The sequence below is a fragment of the Pseudonaja textilis genome, chromosome 3, assembly GCF_049901715.1.
Source record: "Pseudonaja textilis isolate UNSWEBS1 chromosome 3, rPseTex1.2, whole genome shotgun sequence".
In the NCBI taxonomy this organism is placed as follows: Eukaryota; Metazoa; Chordata; class Lepidosauria; order Squamata; family Elapidae; genus Pseudonaja; species Pseudonaja textilis.
In genome coordinates this window covers 131652288-131665703 of record NC_141992.1, presented here as the reverse complement: position 1 = coordinate 131665703, position 13416 = coordinate 131652288, and the positions used below count along the sequence as shown (strand labels likewise).

The window sequence follows — 13416 nt, the reverse complement described above, 5'->3', positions numbered from 1 at the left end:
AAAACTAGCTTGGTCTAGAATAAGGATGAAATGAAAAATTCTCATTCAGTTAAATGCAGTTAACAGGCAAAATAAAAAGCAAAATAATTTATTTTTGATTGAATTTTTTTGACTGAAAATACAGTTATTCTTTTAAAAGATATACTTATAATATGTGGCTATACTAAATATTTATATATGCCTAGTATGTGTATGTGTATGTGTGCATCAGAATTCAGCAGTGTGCCACATGCAAATGCTCTGCTGCCAAAGTATCTCAAACTGATTTAACGACAAGGGCGTAAGTCATGATTCTAAGGTCCTTCCACTCCAGGTACAGCCTATATCATGCTACTGGATCATCTCTTCCAATGGGTTCATGTACATATTAAAATAAATAAGGGAGAGATTTAAACCCCAAAGCATGACATATTGGAGAGCCCGAATGTTGGTTTAAGGTCACAAATGACATCTCATCTCATAGGGAATGTCTACTTCATCAACATCTACAAACTCAAATGGCTTCTGACATGACACCGCAGGATATTATCCCTATCCGCTCTTCAGAATCCATCCAATTGGCTTCCAACTGCAAACAAATGTGAATTTTATCTGTCAAATGCCTTTCTAAAAGGTTGTAGCAGCCCTCTAGTGGTTCTTCCCTGACACAATTGTGGTCACCCTAAAAAAGGTTGCTAGATAGCATCCAATGGATAAGTTCAAATGAGTTATAATGTAATGGAGTTCCCTCTGAAAACCCATGAGATTCATTAAGTGATTAGGGTGGATATCTATCACTGATCTATCCTCTCTACATAGATTGATGGTGCCACTTAACTCCATTGGTGATCAATTCGCAACAACAGACTGATTTCAACATCCTCCACTTTTGAGCTGCTCTGGAACATCAACTAGATCCAATGTGTGGACTCCTCTGTATGTACAGCTTATGATGACCAATCCATGCACAGCCCTGGGGTTACCACAGCAACCAAAAAAATCTTAAGCCATCTCACTCCATCAGGAAGACTGAAATTATTAAGTACTGACAAACTGGGAGATTCAACCACCAACCCATCGTAATATATTTCAGTTGAAAACCCTGAGATATAAATAAGATTTTGGCATTTTTGTGTGAAATCACACATTTTTATTTATTATTAAGGCTGGTGTCCAAACCACTGCACAATATCATACAAATACTGTGTGACTGATGACCACTAATGGTATAAATTATGATATTCTTATATTATTGTAATGTGAAATGTTATCATTTAAGTTATATGGATAAAATATGCATTAATATCATACTGATGCATTTAGCACTTAAATATTTTTTCTTACAGTATCCATATGCTTTAATATAAATTCTCATTATTATTAATTTAAATGTATTATAGCTGCCCAACTCCAGTGGAATCTGGGCAATGTACAAAACAGAAAAAAAATCCATAAAAACAGGTAAGACTTAAAACCACACAGAAAGCCCAGACTGAAACAATTTTAAAACGACACAAATCAAACTAAACTAAACAAAACAAAACATGGTTCCTGAAAATACAATATTTTAAGCCCAGGCCTGGGATCAAAGCCAGATTTTAACAGCTTTCTAGAACCTTCATCCATCCCAACAAATTCTGAATCGTCAGTGTCTTGTTGAGCATAAGGAAACAGATCGGAAATAACTCATTTTCATGGATGTTAGCTGATACCTACCATTGTAAATTTTCACATCTTCTTCTGTAACGGTCGCATTGGCTCCCCACACCACCATTTTGCAGATCAATTCTGGATATTTTGCAGCTGCAATGAGTGCGGTTATTCCACCATCGCTCCATCCCAACAAAGAGAACTTCCGAAACTTCAGTGCCTTGTTGAGCGAGCATAAGGAAGCAGATTGGAAATAACTCATTTTCGTGAATGAAAATGGCTTGTCCTAAAGTTAACTGATTCTTCAAAAGCGACACCTCGCTGATATAAAAGGAATTTAACATGGCTAAATTACGGCAACGAAGCTCAGTAAATTTATTGAATTATATTACTAAATCATAATATTCATATTAAATAATTCTAACTGCAACAAGGATCAGCAGTTTTGTTTAGGTTGCAATGACCACAGGGCATTCAAATAATAGCTGGAGCCTTGTATCTAGTTAAATCTACCCAATTTGCATAAAAATGAAATGGGCATGTGACACTAGGGATTACAGAATTTCCTCATCAAGGTAGAAGGTCAGAAAGAAGTCTGTCTGGAAACACCAGTGGGAGGATGGATCACCCACAAGGAGAGAGCGCTACCTCTTTCACTGCCCTTGCAATAGTTTTCTTACCACTCTTCAATCCATGTGAATAGGTAGAATAACACCAATTGTTACCAGTGCAGTAACATATTCTCTAGAGCAGGGGTCACCAACCTTTTGGACCTCAGGGATCACCAAACTCAAATCCCTAATATGAATTTTGACTGATGGTAGCTTGCTGACATTGGTGGGAAAGTAGGCCCCATATTCCAGAGCTGCAGTAGTCACAGGACTGGCCCTTTGGTTATCCCGGAGCAACTGCTCCTCCACCTGGGTGCACCGGCGTGCCATGGACTGGAGGAGCTGCTCCAGGATGACCAAAGGGCCAGTCCTATGACTACTGCAGCTCTGGAATATGGGGCCAACTTTCCCACCAACATCAGCAAGCCACCCCGGGGCAGATTTCCTTCCCCCGCCATTGGCCTTACCTTCCAGTTCCAGCTCGCGTGGCTGTACTCAAGGTAAGGTTTGCACTCGGCCGAAGGGCGGGGACCAGCGGGTGGGTGGGCCATGTGGGCAGTGCAGCTTAGTGTTCCCGCGCAGCCTGGATTAATTGCTTTGGGGGATGCTTTGGGGGAGGGGATATTTCTATGCGGAGCACCAAAATTTTATCGCGGACCACCAGTGGTCCCCGGCCCACTGGTTGGTGACCACTGCTCTAGAGCAGCGTTTCTCAGCTTTGGTAACTTGAAGATGTGTGGACTTCAGCTTCCCAGAATTCCTCATGCTTGGCTGGGTAATTCTGGAAGTTAAAGTCCACACATCTTCAAGCGGCCAAGATTGACAAACACAACTCCAAAGAGCCAGTTTGGTTTTCAGGTAGTCCTTGACTTAAATGGGACCACATTGCTAAGCGATGAGATTGTAAAGCATGACCGCATTGCTGTAGTGACAGCAATCCTTGCTGTCTTGGTTACCATTGTTAGTCGAATCCCACAGTCATCAGGCTTCCCACAACAACAAAAAATCCATGGGGAAGCAGGCAGGAAGTTGCAAGTCCCAGGGTGACAGGCAGGAAATTGGCCATTGCTGGTGTGAGAGGAAACAAAGAAGTGTGAGGGAGTGCACTAGAGGCACAGCAAGGATCAGGAAGAGCGCATGGGAGTTGGTGTGGGTCAGGAAAGATACACAAAGGGACAGCATGCCACAAACACAAAGAGGCTAGAGAGAGTGCAGGGGGAGACTTATTCCAGTGACTTTCCATTGCCTTTCTGGGAAACTGGCAGGGAAGGTTGCAAATAGTGATCCCATGATTGTGGGCCACAGCAACTGGTTGTAAAGGCAAATCAATTGCCAAGCTCCCAGACTGTGATCATGTGACTGTGGGAGTGCTGGACAGCCAAAATTCCAGAGACCAGTTGCAAACACCATTTGTTCAATGGGTGGTAGGCTAGAAAACAGGAGACCACGAATTGTAGGCCCACTTTAAGAAACCAAGAGAGCAGGGGTGACCTTGAGCCAGTCACTCTTCCTCAGCCCTAGGAAGGAGGCAATGGCAAAGTGGTTCTTCTCTCAGTGTCTCCTCGTTCAAGCAGCCACTCAAGCTTGTAATGCTGAATGAGTGGTATTGATGGCTAGTCCTTGGAGTCCCAGCTGTTGCAGTGGCCTTGCGGTCATATGATCACGATCCAGGTGCTCGGTGCCCAGCTTACGATTATGATGTCGAGAGGTCTTGCCCTTGCGTGGTTGCCATTTGTGATTTTCTTTTGCTGATTTCTGGCAAAGTCGGGATGCTGCAAAGGGTGACTACACGATGTCCTTGCTTAATGACTCACAGTGTCTCACTTAATGATGGCAACCAGGACTGCCAAAATTGCTCTTGCTAAGCAATGCAGCCATGTAACATTGCACTTTATAACTGCGTTGTTCAATGATGGGACTTCCAGTCCAAATGGCCACCGTTGAGCAAGGACTATCTTTATTGCCTAAAAAACTCCAGCGACTTGTCCAGGCAGTCAAAAGGGGTCAACAACGTCAAAGATACCAAAAGGAAAAAAAAAAGAAAGCATACCCTCTACATTGCAACGTTTAATTCTTTTTTTTATTTATTTGCTTTATTTGTTCAAAATAATGAGATCTTTTACTTGGATAGAATAGATCAGAAAGAAAATTAAAAAAAGCTACTATAGAAACATTTTGCTTGTGAACAAGTCCAATCTTCCTTCTCGTAAAGTGTCAAAGGCACAGCCTTAGAGGTTCTACTTGCTTATTTCGAAAACTTAATGTACAGAATTCTCAGAAATCAAAGATTTCAAAAGCGGGTTTCAGGGAAGCCTGGCTGTATTTACCTGCATCAAGTCAACAGCATCTTTTGCATCTCTTTCAAAAAAGTCTAGAGGAAAATCTCGAATGGGAGGGATTGATTTTCCATATCCTCGAGGGTCCCAGGCAACAACAGTAAAAATCTCCTTGTTCATATTCTTCAGCTGGGGGCCAAAATCAGTCTGACCACTACCTAAATCAACACACAAAAACACTGCAAGATCATCATAACCAAGAGAGGAACTTATTTTACCCACATTTAATATACGTAAAAGAAAAACTAAGTCCAAAAAAGCATGATCAAATTTACTACAGATAGGCCTCAAGTTAAGTCCACAACTGTATGTTGCTAAGTGAAACTTTTGTTGAATTTTGCCTCATTTTATGATTTTTCTTGACACCGTTGTTAAGTGAACCCTTGTATTTGTTAATTTAGCAACATGGTTGTTAAGTAAATCTGGATTCCCCATTGATTTTGCTTGTCAGAAAGTTGCAAAAGCTGACCACGTGACCTTGGGGACATTGCAACCGTCATAAATATGAACTATTTGCCAAGCATCTGAATTTCGATCATGTGGCCATGGGAATGCTGCAATGGTCGTGTCAACTCATAAAACATTTTGTATACACATTTTATAGTTGACAACAGAAAGAAGGGGTGGGGAGTTTCAAAGAGCAGGCAACAGTGTGGAATCGAAAGTACATTCCATTCATATTTTCTTCAAAGACTGATTAGATGGCTGAAGCTTCTGCCACGAAAAAATCTAATTGGAGAGCATGATTGATGACTCTTGGCTATGGAAAAGCAGGATCAAGGGTGACAGTGAATTACATATTTCAGAGTTGGCTACACCCAGATTAGTGCCAGATATAGAATGTCAACTTCAAATAAATCCTCTTAAGTTTTTGGGAGTGTGGCTCGAGGCTCATGATTTAACTAGAGTAACTGCAGGAATCCTGACAGTAAGTGTGAAAAACGGTCATGAGTCCCTTTTTTCAGTGCCGTTGTAACTTTGAATGGTCACTAAATGATCTGTTGCAAGTCAAGGACTTCCTGTATCTTTATGTCTCTTGTTTGACTATTAAGAAAGCTTAGAGATCATCCTCTTTTGCTGCACTATGATCAATTTCATTAGTGAGTTATTCTCCAACCATTGTAAAACCAACCATTTTTTCCTTGTCTTTCTCCTCACAAGCTCACTACCGCTGAATAAGTGATTATAAAACATCACTCACTCTCCAGTGGGAAACCAAGCAGTGTTCTCAGTGGTGGGATTCAACCAGTGTAACAACCAGTTAGGTGAGTGCACACAGTGTTTGAAAACCATTTTCAGTGCTAAAACTTACCTTCTGCTGCAGCAGAACAGCTGATGCGTGGCGATCTGCTGTGCTGCGCAAATCAACTGGGCTGTAAAATAGGACGGACTAGGGCAGGGGTGGGTGGACAGGGCCAACTAATCACCGGAACTACAGGTTCGCCCGAACTGCTCTGTATCGGCTGAATCCCACCCTGTATGACAGCAGCGAGAAAAATGCTTGAATCTTGAGTTGGATTCCAGAAGAACAGTCGGGGGGCTGTTTTCGTTGTTGACAATGTGTAATTTATGGTTGTAGAAGATGGTACTAGATGTGGGAAGATTTCATACACTGTGCTAAGCTCAAACTAATCAAACTCTTTGATTAAATGGTAAACAAAGTAAAAAAAAAAGGGTTGTGGTTACTGAAGTCACACAAAATTTTCTTATAAAGACAACGTGTCCCTTAAAGCAAGTTCACTTTTAGTCAAAGCAGAAACGTGTCTATGTAGTTTGAGCGTGATTTGGAATCAGAATTACTGGAATTTGGATGTGTAAAGAGTTGCTGGGAGGCTTATAGGTTGCCTGTTCCTGAAGTAGAGGATTTTTAGTTCTTTTGCTATCATTTCCCCAAAAGTTTCCTCCAGTGTTGGAATTTTGTGATCTCCAGCTAGTTCAGTGGAATTGCAGTCAAGCAGAGTTTGAAAAAGGCTGATCCTGGATCAAACATAACTAACAAGTATTTCTACTTTGACAATTAAGACTGAGATTTAAGAAATAACTCCAAGGTCAGTCAAGGCAGGTAGAGTTTTCCTTATCGTTTTACTTGACCTCATTTAGGAAACAATAATCAAAAATCCTTGGAGATCTCTTGCTATCATCCAGAAGTAAACCAATAAATTTTATCTCAGCTTCAGACTATTTGGATAGTTAGGTCAATATACCGTTTCCCCAAAAATACGACCTACCCTGAAAGTAAGTTCTAACTTTATTTTTTCACCTGCGCCCAATATAAGCCCTACCTCCCAAAATAAGCCCTAATTAAGATCCCACCCACTTCAGAGTGCATGGGTAAAAATTAAGCTAGGGTGGGGATGGGGGAGCAGAGCTGTCCTATTACTTACTTTTGGACAGTTGTAGCCAGGCGTCGCATACCCCAACACCTGCCTTGCTGGCCCATTTCTTCTTCAGCTGGCAAGGCTGGTAAGGCTTTCCTGAAGGCCTCTGTAGTTGATAACAAAGCTCCGGATCGATTCAGAACTGTAATCGGCTGCAGAGGCCTTCAAGAAAGCCTTGCTGGCTGCAGAAGAAGTTCCTGAAGGCCTCTGACAGCGAAAAGGAGGCTGGGGGCGATGCCCACAAGTGAGGCTAGACAGTGGATGACATTCCCCCAAAATAAGACCTACTGACTTTTTTGGTAGCAAAAAAATATAAGACAGGGTCTTATTTTGGGAGAAACATGGTTAGTTAGATAATTAGTCTGGTCTAAAACAGAGGTCGCCAACCAGTAGGCCATGGCCACTGGTGGTCCGCGAGAAAATTTTGGTGGTCTGTAGAGAAATGCCACCCCAAAACACCCCCCCAAAGCAATTAATCCAGGCTGCGGGGGAACACAAGGCTGTGCCGTCCACATGGCCCAGGAACACAAGGCTTGCGTGGCTTGAATTAGGAACAACATGAGGTAGTGAGGGGAGGGGGGAAAGGGGGGAGGGGGGAACTTGCCTGGCCACCGGGTTGCTTCTTTCCGCTTCTTTCATCTTCTGCTTTTCGCTGCACGCAAGGAAAGCAGCAAAAGTCTTTCTTTCTCTCCCCCAAACTCTACCAGAAATGAGTCTTTGGGACCCTGCAAGGCATCCTGCTCCAAGTGGCTTCAAAGACTCATTTCTGGCGGAGTTTGGGGGAAGAGAAAGAAAGGCTTCTGCTGATTTCTTTGCGTGCAGCCTGAGAACGGAAATCAAAGCAGGCTAGGAATGGGGCTGCCTTGGAGGGGGTGGGGGTGGAGGGTATGAGGGAGAGAGTGAAAGAAAATCACCATCCCTCAGGTTAGATCGATCTCCCTTCCTCCAAGAATGGAGATCAAAGCAGGCTAGGAATGGGGCTGCCTTGGAGGGGGTGTGTGTGTGAGGGATTTGTATGTGTGTGTGTATGAGAGAGTGATCCATCACTGCTGGGGAATTAAATTCACGGGGCGGGGGGATTTGCATGTTTTTGTGTCTTTTCTTTCCAGCCTCTAGGTGGGGGGGGGCGTGGAAGGAAGAGAGAGAGAGAGATAGGAGGGAACGATCCATGGCTGCTGGGGAATTAAATTCACGGAGGGGGGAATTTGCATGGCTTGACTGCTACAGTGACCTATATCAGGAAAATGTTAGATAGTACTGTGCATTCAAATGTTTGTCTTGTAACGACTGGAATGAAAATGGAGTGGAAATGGGTACTTTGCGCTTTCTGACAAACTTTCCTAAGTGTGAAAGCATAGGGGAAAAAAACACTAGTTACACATTACTCTTAAAAGACAAAAAACACCAGGACTTGGGATCCCGCCAAATCCAAAGGACGAGAGAAGCCCTTCCTTTCCCTTTGCTCTGCCCCACAGTTCCCGTTTATGTTTAACATAAAAATAAATTTTTTTATATTAAATATCTTTTTAAAAAAAAAAATCGTATTACTGGGCCTCAGGATTTAAAAGTATGAGTTTGGTAGCCCCTAAGGTCCAAAAGGTTGGCGACCCCTGGTCTAAAAGCAATTATTTTAGAGTCATGCATTATTACAAAGATCTTCTGACAAAGGTATCAATATAAATATAAATATTTTTGCATATGTTATCCATTCCAAATCAGCAGCATAGTACAAGTGTTAGATCCGTACCTAGCATGCCAGGGAAGAGGAGGACAGCATGATTCCCATTCCCAGTCTGTTGGTAGTGCAGGTGGATGCCATTCACTTCTACTTTCGCTGAGGTTATGGCAGTGCTGGAAGAAATAGCTTCAATTGTTCAATTTGTTCATATTTTATCTTCCTTCCCAACAGCATACATAGTTCTCCCCTCTACTCTTAGTATCTCCACAATAAAGCACCATACACAGGTGAAACTCGAAAAATTAGAATATCCTGCAAAAGTTCATTTATTTCAGTAATGCAACTTAAAAGGTGAAACTAATATATGAGATAGACTCAGCACATGCAAAGCAAGATAGTTCAAGCTGTGATTTGTCATAATTGTGATGATGATGGCTTACAGCACATGAAAACCCCAAATCCACAATCTCAGATAATTAGAATATTACATTCAATCAATAAAACAAGGATTGTACAGAGAACAATATCAGACCTCTGAAAAGTATAAGCATGCATATGTACTCAGTACTTGGTTTGGGGCCCTTTTGCAGCAATTACTGCCTCAATGCGGCGTGGCATGGAAGCTATCAGCCTGTGGCACTGCTGAGGTGTTATGGAAGACCAGGATGCTTCAATAGCGGCCTTCAGCTCTTCTGCATTGTTCGGTCTCAGGTCTCTCATCTTTCTCTTGGCAATGCCCCATAGATTCTCTATGGGGTTCAGGTCAGGCGAGTTTGCTGGCCAATCAAGCACAGCGATCCCACAGCCACTGAACCAGGTTTTGGTGCTTTTGGCAGTGTGGGCAGGTGCCAAGTCCTGCTGCAAAATGGAGTCAGCATCCCCATAAAGCTCATCTGCAGAAGGAAGCATGAAGTGCTTTAAAATCTCCTGGTAGACGGCTGCATTGTCCCTGGACTTAATGAAGCACAGTGGACCAACACCAGCAAATGACATTGCTCCCCAAATCAACACAGACTGTGGAAACTTCACACTGGACTTTAAGCATCTTGGTTTCCAAATGAGATGCAAAACTTGCTCTCATCAGAAAAGAGGACTTTGGACCACTGAGCAACAGACCAATTTTTTTTTCTTTAGCCCAGGTAAGACCCTTCTGATGTTTGTTATTCAGGAGTGACAAGAGGAATACGACATTTGAAGCTCATGTCCAGGATCCGTCTGTGAGTGGTGACTCTTGATGCACTGACTCCAGCCTCAGTCCACTCCTTGTGAAAGTCCCCAACACTTTTGAATGGCCTTTTCCTGACAATCCTCTCCAGGCTGCGGTCATCCCTGCTGCTTGTGCACCTTTTTCTCCCATACTTTTCCCTTCCACATAACTTTCTATTAATGTGCTTTGATACAGCACTTTGGGAACATCCAGCTTCTTTAGCAATTACCTTTTGAGGCTTTCCCTCTTTATGGAGGGTGTCAATGATGGTTTTCTGCACAACTGTCAGGTCAGCGGTCTTTCCCATGACTGTGATTCCTACTGAACCAGACTGAGAGACCATTTAAAGGCTCAGGAACCCTTTGCAGGTGTTATGGCTTAATTAGCTGATTAGAGTGGGATGCTTTGAGCCTAGAATATTGAACCTTTTCACAATATTCTATTTTTCTGAGATTGTGGATTTGGGGTTTTCATGAGCTGTAAGCCATAATCATCTCAATTATGACAAATCACGGCTTGAACTATCTTGCTTTGCATGTAATGAGTCTATCTCATATATTAGGCTCACCTTTTAAGTTGCATTACTGAAATAAATGAACTTTTGCACAATATTCTAATTTTTCGAGTTTCACCTGTATAGTATGGCTCTTCTCCCTCTTAATGAGACTCACAATCATCTAGTGCAGTGCTGTCAAACTTGCGCTCTACGGACCGGATGTGTCACACGCTGGCCACGCCCATGCCTGGTTTAGCAAAGGGGCAAAAGTGGCGATACATCAGTGTCATCACGTGACGTATCACCACTTTTTCCCCTTCGCTAACCTGCGAGTTTGACACCCGACTTAAAAGTGTTCCCACTGAAATGAATGGAACATATGCAAATTAAACCTCATCAAGATTTAATTTCAGACCCAGACCTGCAAATTAGCATAAAATGAAACTTCATTTATTTAATTTCTATCAATAATTGCTCAATGTAACAGAGGAGGAGGTAAGCTCTAAGGAAACAAAAGGTTCCTTAGTCCAGGGAAGAGGGGACAGAGAGTAATTGTGCCTTCAGCACACTCGGAGAATTGTTTTGGCAAGATTTCATGGTTCTCTTATATAGAGTGTCCTCTACTTAGGACCAAAAATGGACCCCAAATTTCCATTGTTAAGTGAGACATTTGTGAAGTGAATTTTGCCGTTTTACGACCTTTCTTGCCACAGTTGTTCAGTGAATCACTGCAGCTGATAAGTTAGTAACATGGTTGTTAAGTGAATCTGGCTTGTCAGAAGGTCTCAAAAAGGGATCACATGACCCCTGGATGGGACACAGCAATGCTCATAAGTATGAACCAGTTGCCAAGCATCCGAATTTTGATCACATGATCATGGGGAATGCTGCAGTTTGCAACTATTAAAAATGATTACAAGTCACATTTTTCAATTCCGTTGTAACTTTGAACAGCCACTAAACAAACTGCTGTAAGTTGAGGACAACCTGTACTGCCCTACAGGCAAGAAAGTTCATTCTAGAGATCTGTCTAAGTGGTATTCAGGTCCTGAGTTACTAGCTCAAAACCCTCAAGGCCAGAGAGCAGAGACCAAAGATGACTCTGTTTGCTGTTTGAGGAGAATATACTCCGTTTGAGGAGAGAATATTCTCCCATTTAATTCATTGTTGACTCAATTTTAGAAGGATTGCCTCCATCAAACAAAAGGAATCAGATTTCTAGGAGCAGTGAAGAATTTAAATTACAAATTCTAGTCGAGCACAACACTTAAGCCAGTGCAAGGAAAACCTAACAGCAGCATTTGTTTGGCTACCGTAGATTGGGGGTGGTTGGTTAGAATAGAATTCTTTATTGGCCAAGTGTGATTGGACACACAAGGAATTCGTCTTGGTGCAAATACTCTCAGTATACATTAAAGAAAAGATACATTCATCAAGAGTCAAAACACTTAATGATAGTCGTAGGGTACAATAAGCAATCAAATCATACTAGGAAACAAGTCAATATAAATTGTAAGGAAACAAGCGACAAGTTACAGTCCTAGTCACAAGTGGGAGTGGATGGGTGATAAGGAGTGATGAGAAGATTAACAGTAATAGTAGTGCAGACTGTAAATAGTTAAACAGTGTTGAGGGAATTATTTGTTTAGCAGAGTGATGGCTTTGGGGGGGAAAACTTCTTGTGTCTAGTTGTTCTGGTGTGCGATGCTCTGTAGCGTCGTTTTGAGGGAAGGAGTTGAAACAATTATTTACACAGCCCTCTTGTTGACTCATGCAGTATACAGTTCCTGGATGGAAGGCAGGTTGGTAGTAATTGTTTTTTTCTGCAGTCCTAATTATCCTCTGAAGTCCGTGTCTGTCCTGTTGGTTGTAGTGGGTTGTGTAAAGCGGAATCCTTTTCTTAGCTTGATATATTGGATTAATAACGTACACAGGTTAAGAACGTTGTGGCAACTAGTTGTGCCTTACAGAGGTCTCCTTGCACTGCCAGAAGGGCCTGAGGAGGTGACTTTTGTGATTCCCCCTTTCCCCTACAACTCCTACAGGCAAGTAGCATATCCACAGCAGATCTGACCTGCAGTATAAGAGACAAACTAATTTGTGCATGGCTACACTGTGGACTAAAAGTATCGTACTATTTCGTTAGAATTTTGCGATACAATAAGACATTTCTGAAAAGCAGCCTGGTTTAATCTGGTATGGGAAGTACCAAAAATGTTGTAAAAGGAGGCCTATTTTCATTACAAACGATTTTGCAGTCTGCTTGCAAAGAAATCTTTATAGAACTTGCTTCCAGGTAAGTATGCAATGGTGCATAGTCCAAAGTATTTTAAAAAAAAAACACCTTTCAGCTTTTTTAGTATAATAAATAGGACAAAAGTAGGATGGAAGGCTGTCGTGTTGTTGTCGTTTTAAATTTTATTAACTCGTTCCGAATCTTATCCTCCCAGACAGCTTTTGCCTAAAATATAGAGTGGGGGATAGATGTGCAATTGTTCTTCCCCCAGCGAACAATTCCTGCAGCCTTTGCGGGTGCTTTCACCACTTACCAATATATCATTTTTGCTCTTAAAAGGCGAGTTTTGCGGAGCCTCCGTTAAAAGGAAAGGATCTCTAGTATGGGTCATTTTAAGGCTTTTAACCAAATCTGATCTAAAATCGGATTCATACGATCAGACTTCGTTCCCTTCGTGAAAAGCCTGCGCGGGGTCACAAGCAGTTACGTCCTAAAAGACACACGGTGCACAAGTTAACACCCGCACCCCAACCCAAAAGCAAGGCCAACAAGCGCTTCGGTCGCACCTCACACCCACTCCGGCTTTTGCAATCAAGCCCTGTTTTGCTAACCACGCACGCGCATTGCGGTTTCGATTCCCCGGGTACGAGGCCCGCGGCGGTTTCCTCACATCTCCGTCCCGTGGGCGTTTTACCTATAGGCAGCCATCGATCTCGGGACCGTTGCCAGCGTGGCAGAGCGGGAGAGGTGGGAAAAGAGGTGCCGCAGCCGCCAAAACGCTGCCCCGGCGGGCCGAGCCATTTTCCTTTCCTTCCCGCAAGTTTTGTCTTGGCGGCTCCGCCTTC

The 13416-nt window shown here is 42.6% G+C and overlaps 1 protein-coding gene across 4 annotated transcripts in view; it reads right to left on the bottom strand.

Moving 5' to 3' along the window:
* BPHL (biphenyl hydrolase like) overlaps window positions 1–13416 on the bottom strand; it is a 22358-nt gene extending 8942 nt beyond the window's left edge. For 2 of the 4 annotated variants that reach the window (XM_087930788.1, XM_087930789.1), the window contains exons 1-5: window positions 13266–13416; window positions 12885–13061; window positions 8702–8805; window positions 4568–4734; window positions 1696–1849 (exon numbers count right to left, since the gene is read on the bottom strand). In XM_087930788.1, the coding sequence (XP_087786914.1) occupies window positions 1696–1849; window positions 4568–4734; window positions 8702–8805; window positions 12885–12895 (436 nt within the window). In that variant the 5' untranslated portion in view covers window positions 12896–13061; window positions 13266–13416. The remainder of the gene's footprint in view (window positions 1–1695; window positions 1850–4567; window positions 4735–8701; window positions 8806–12884; window positions 13062–13265) is intronic. The other 2 variants (XM_087930787.1, XM_026715017.2) reach the window with 1 other exon arrangement.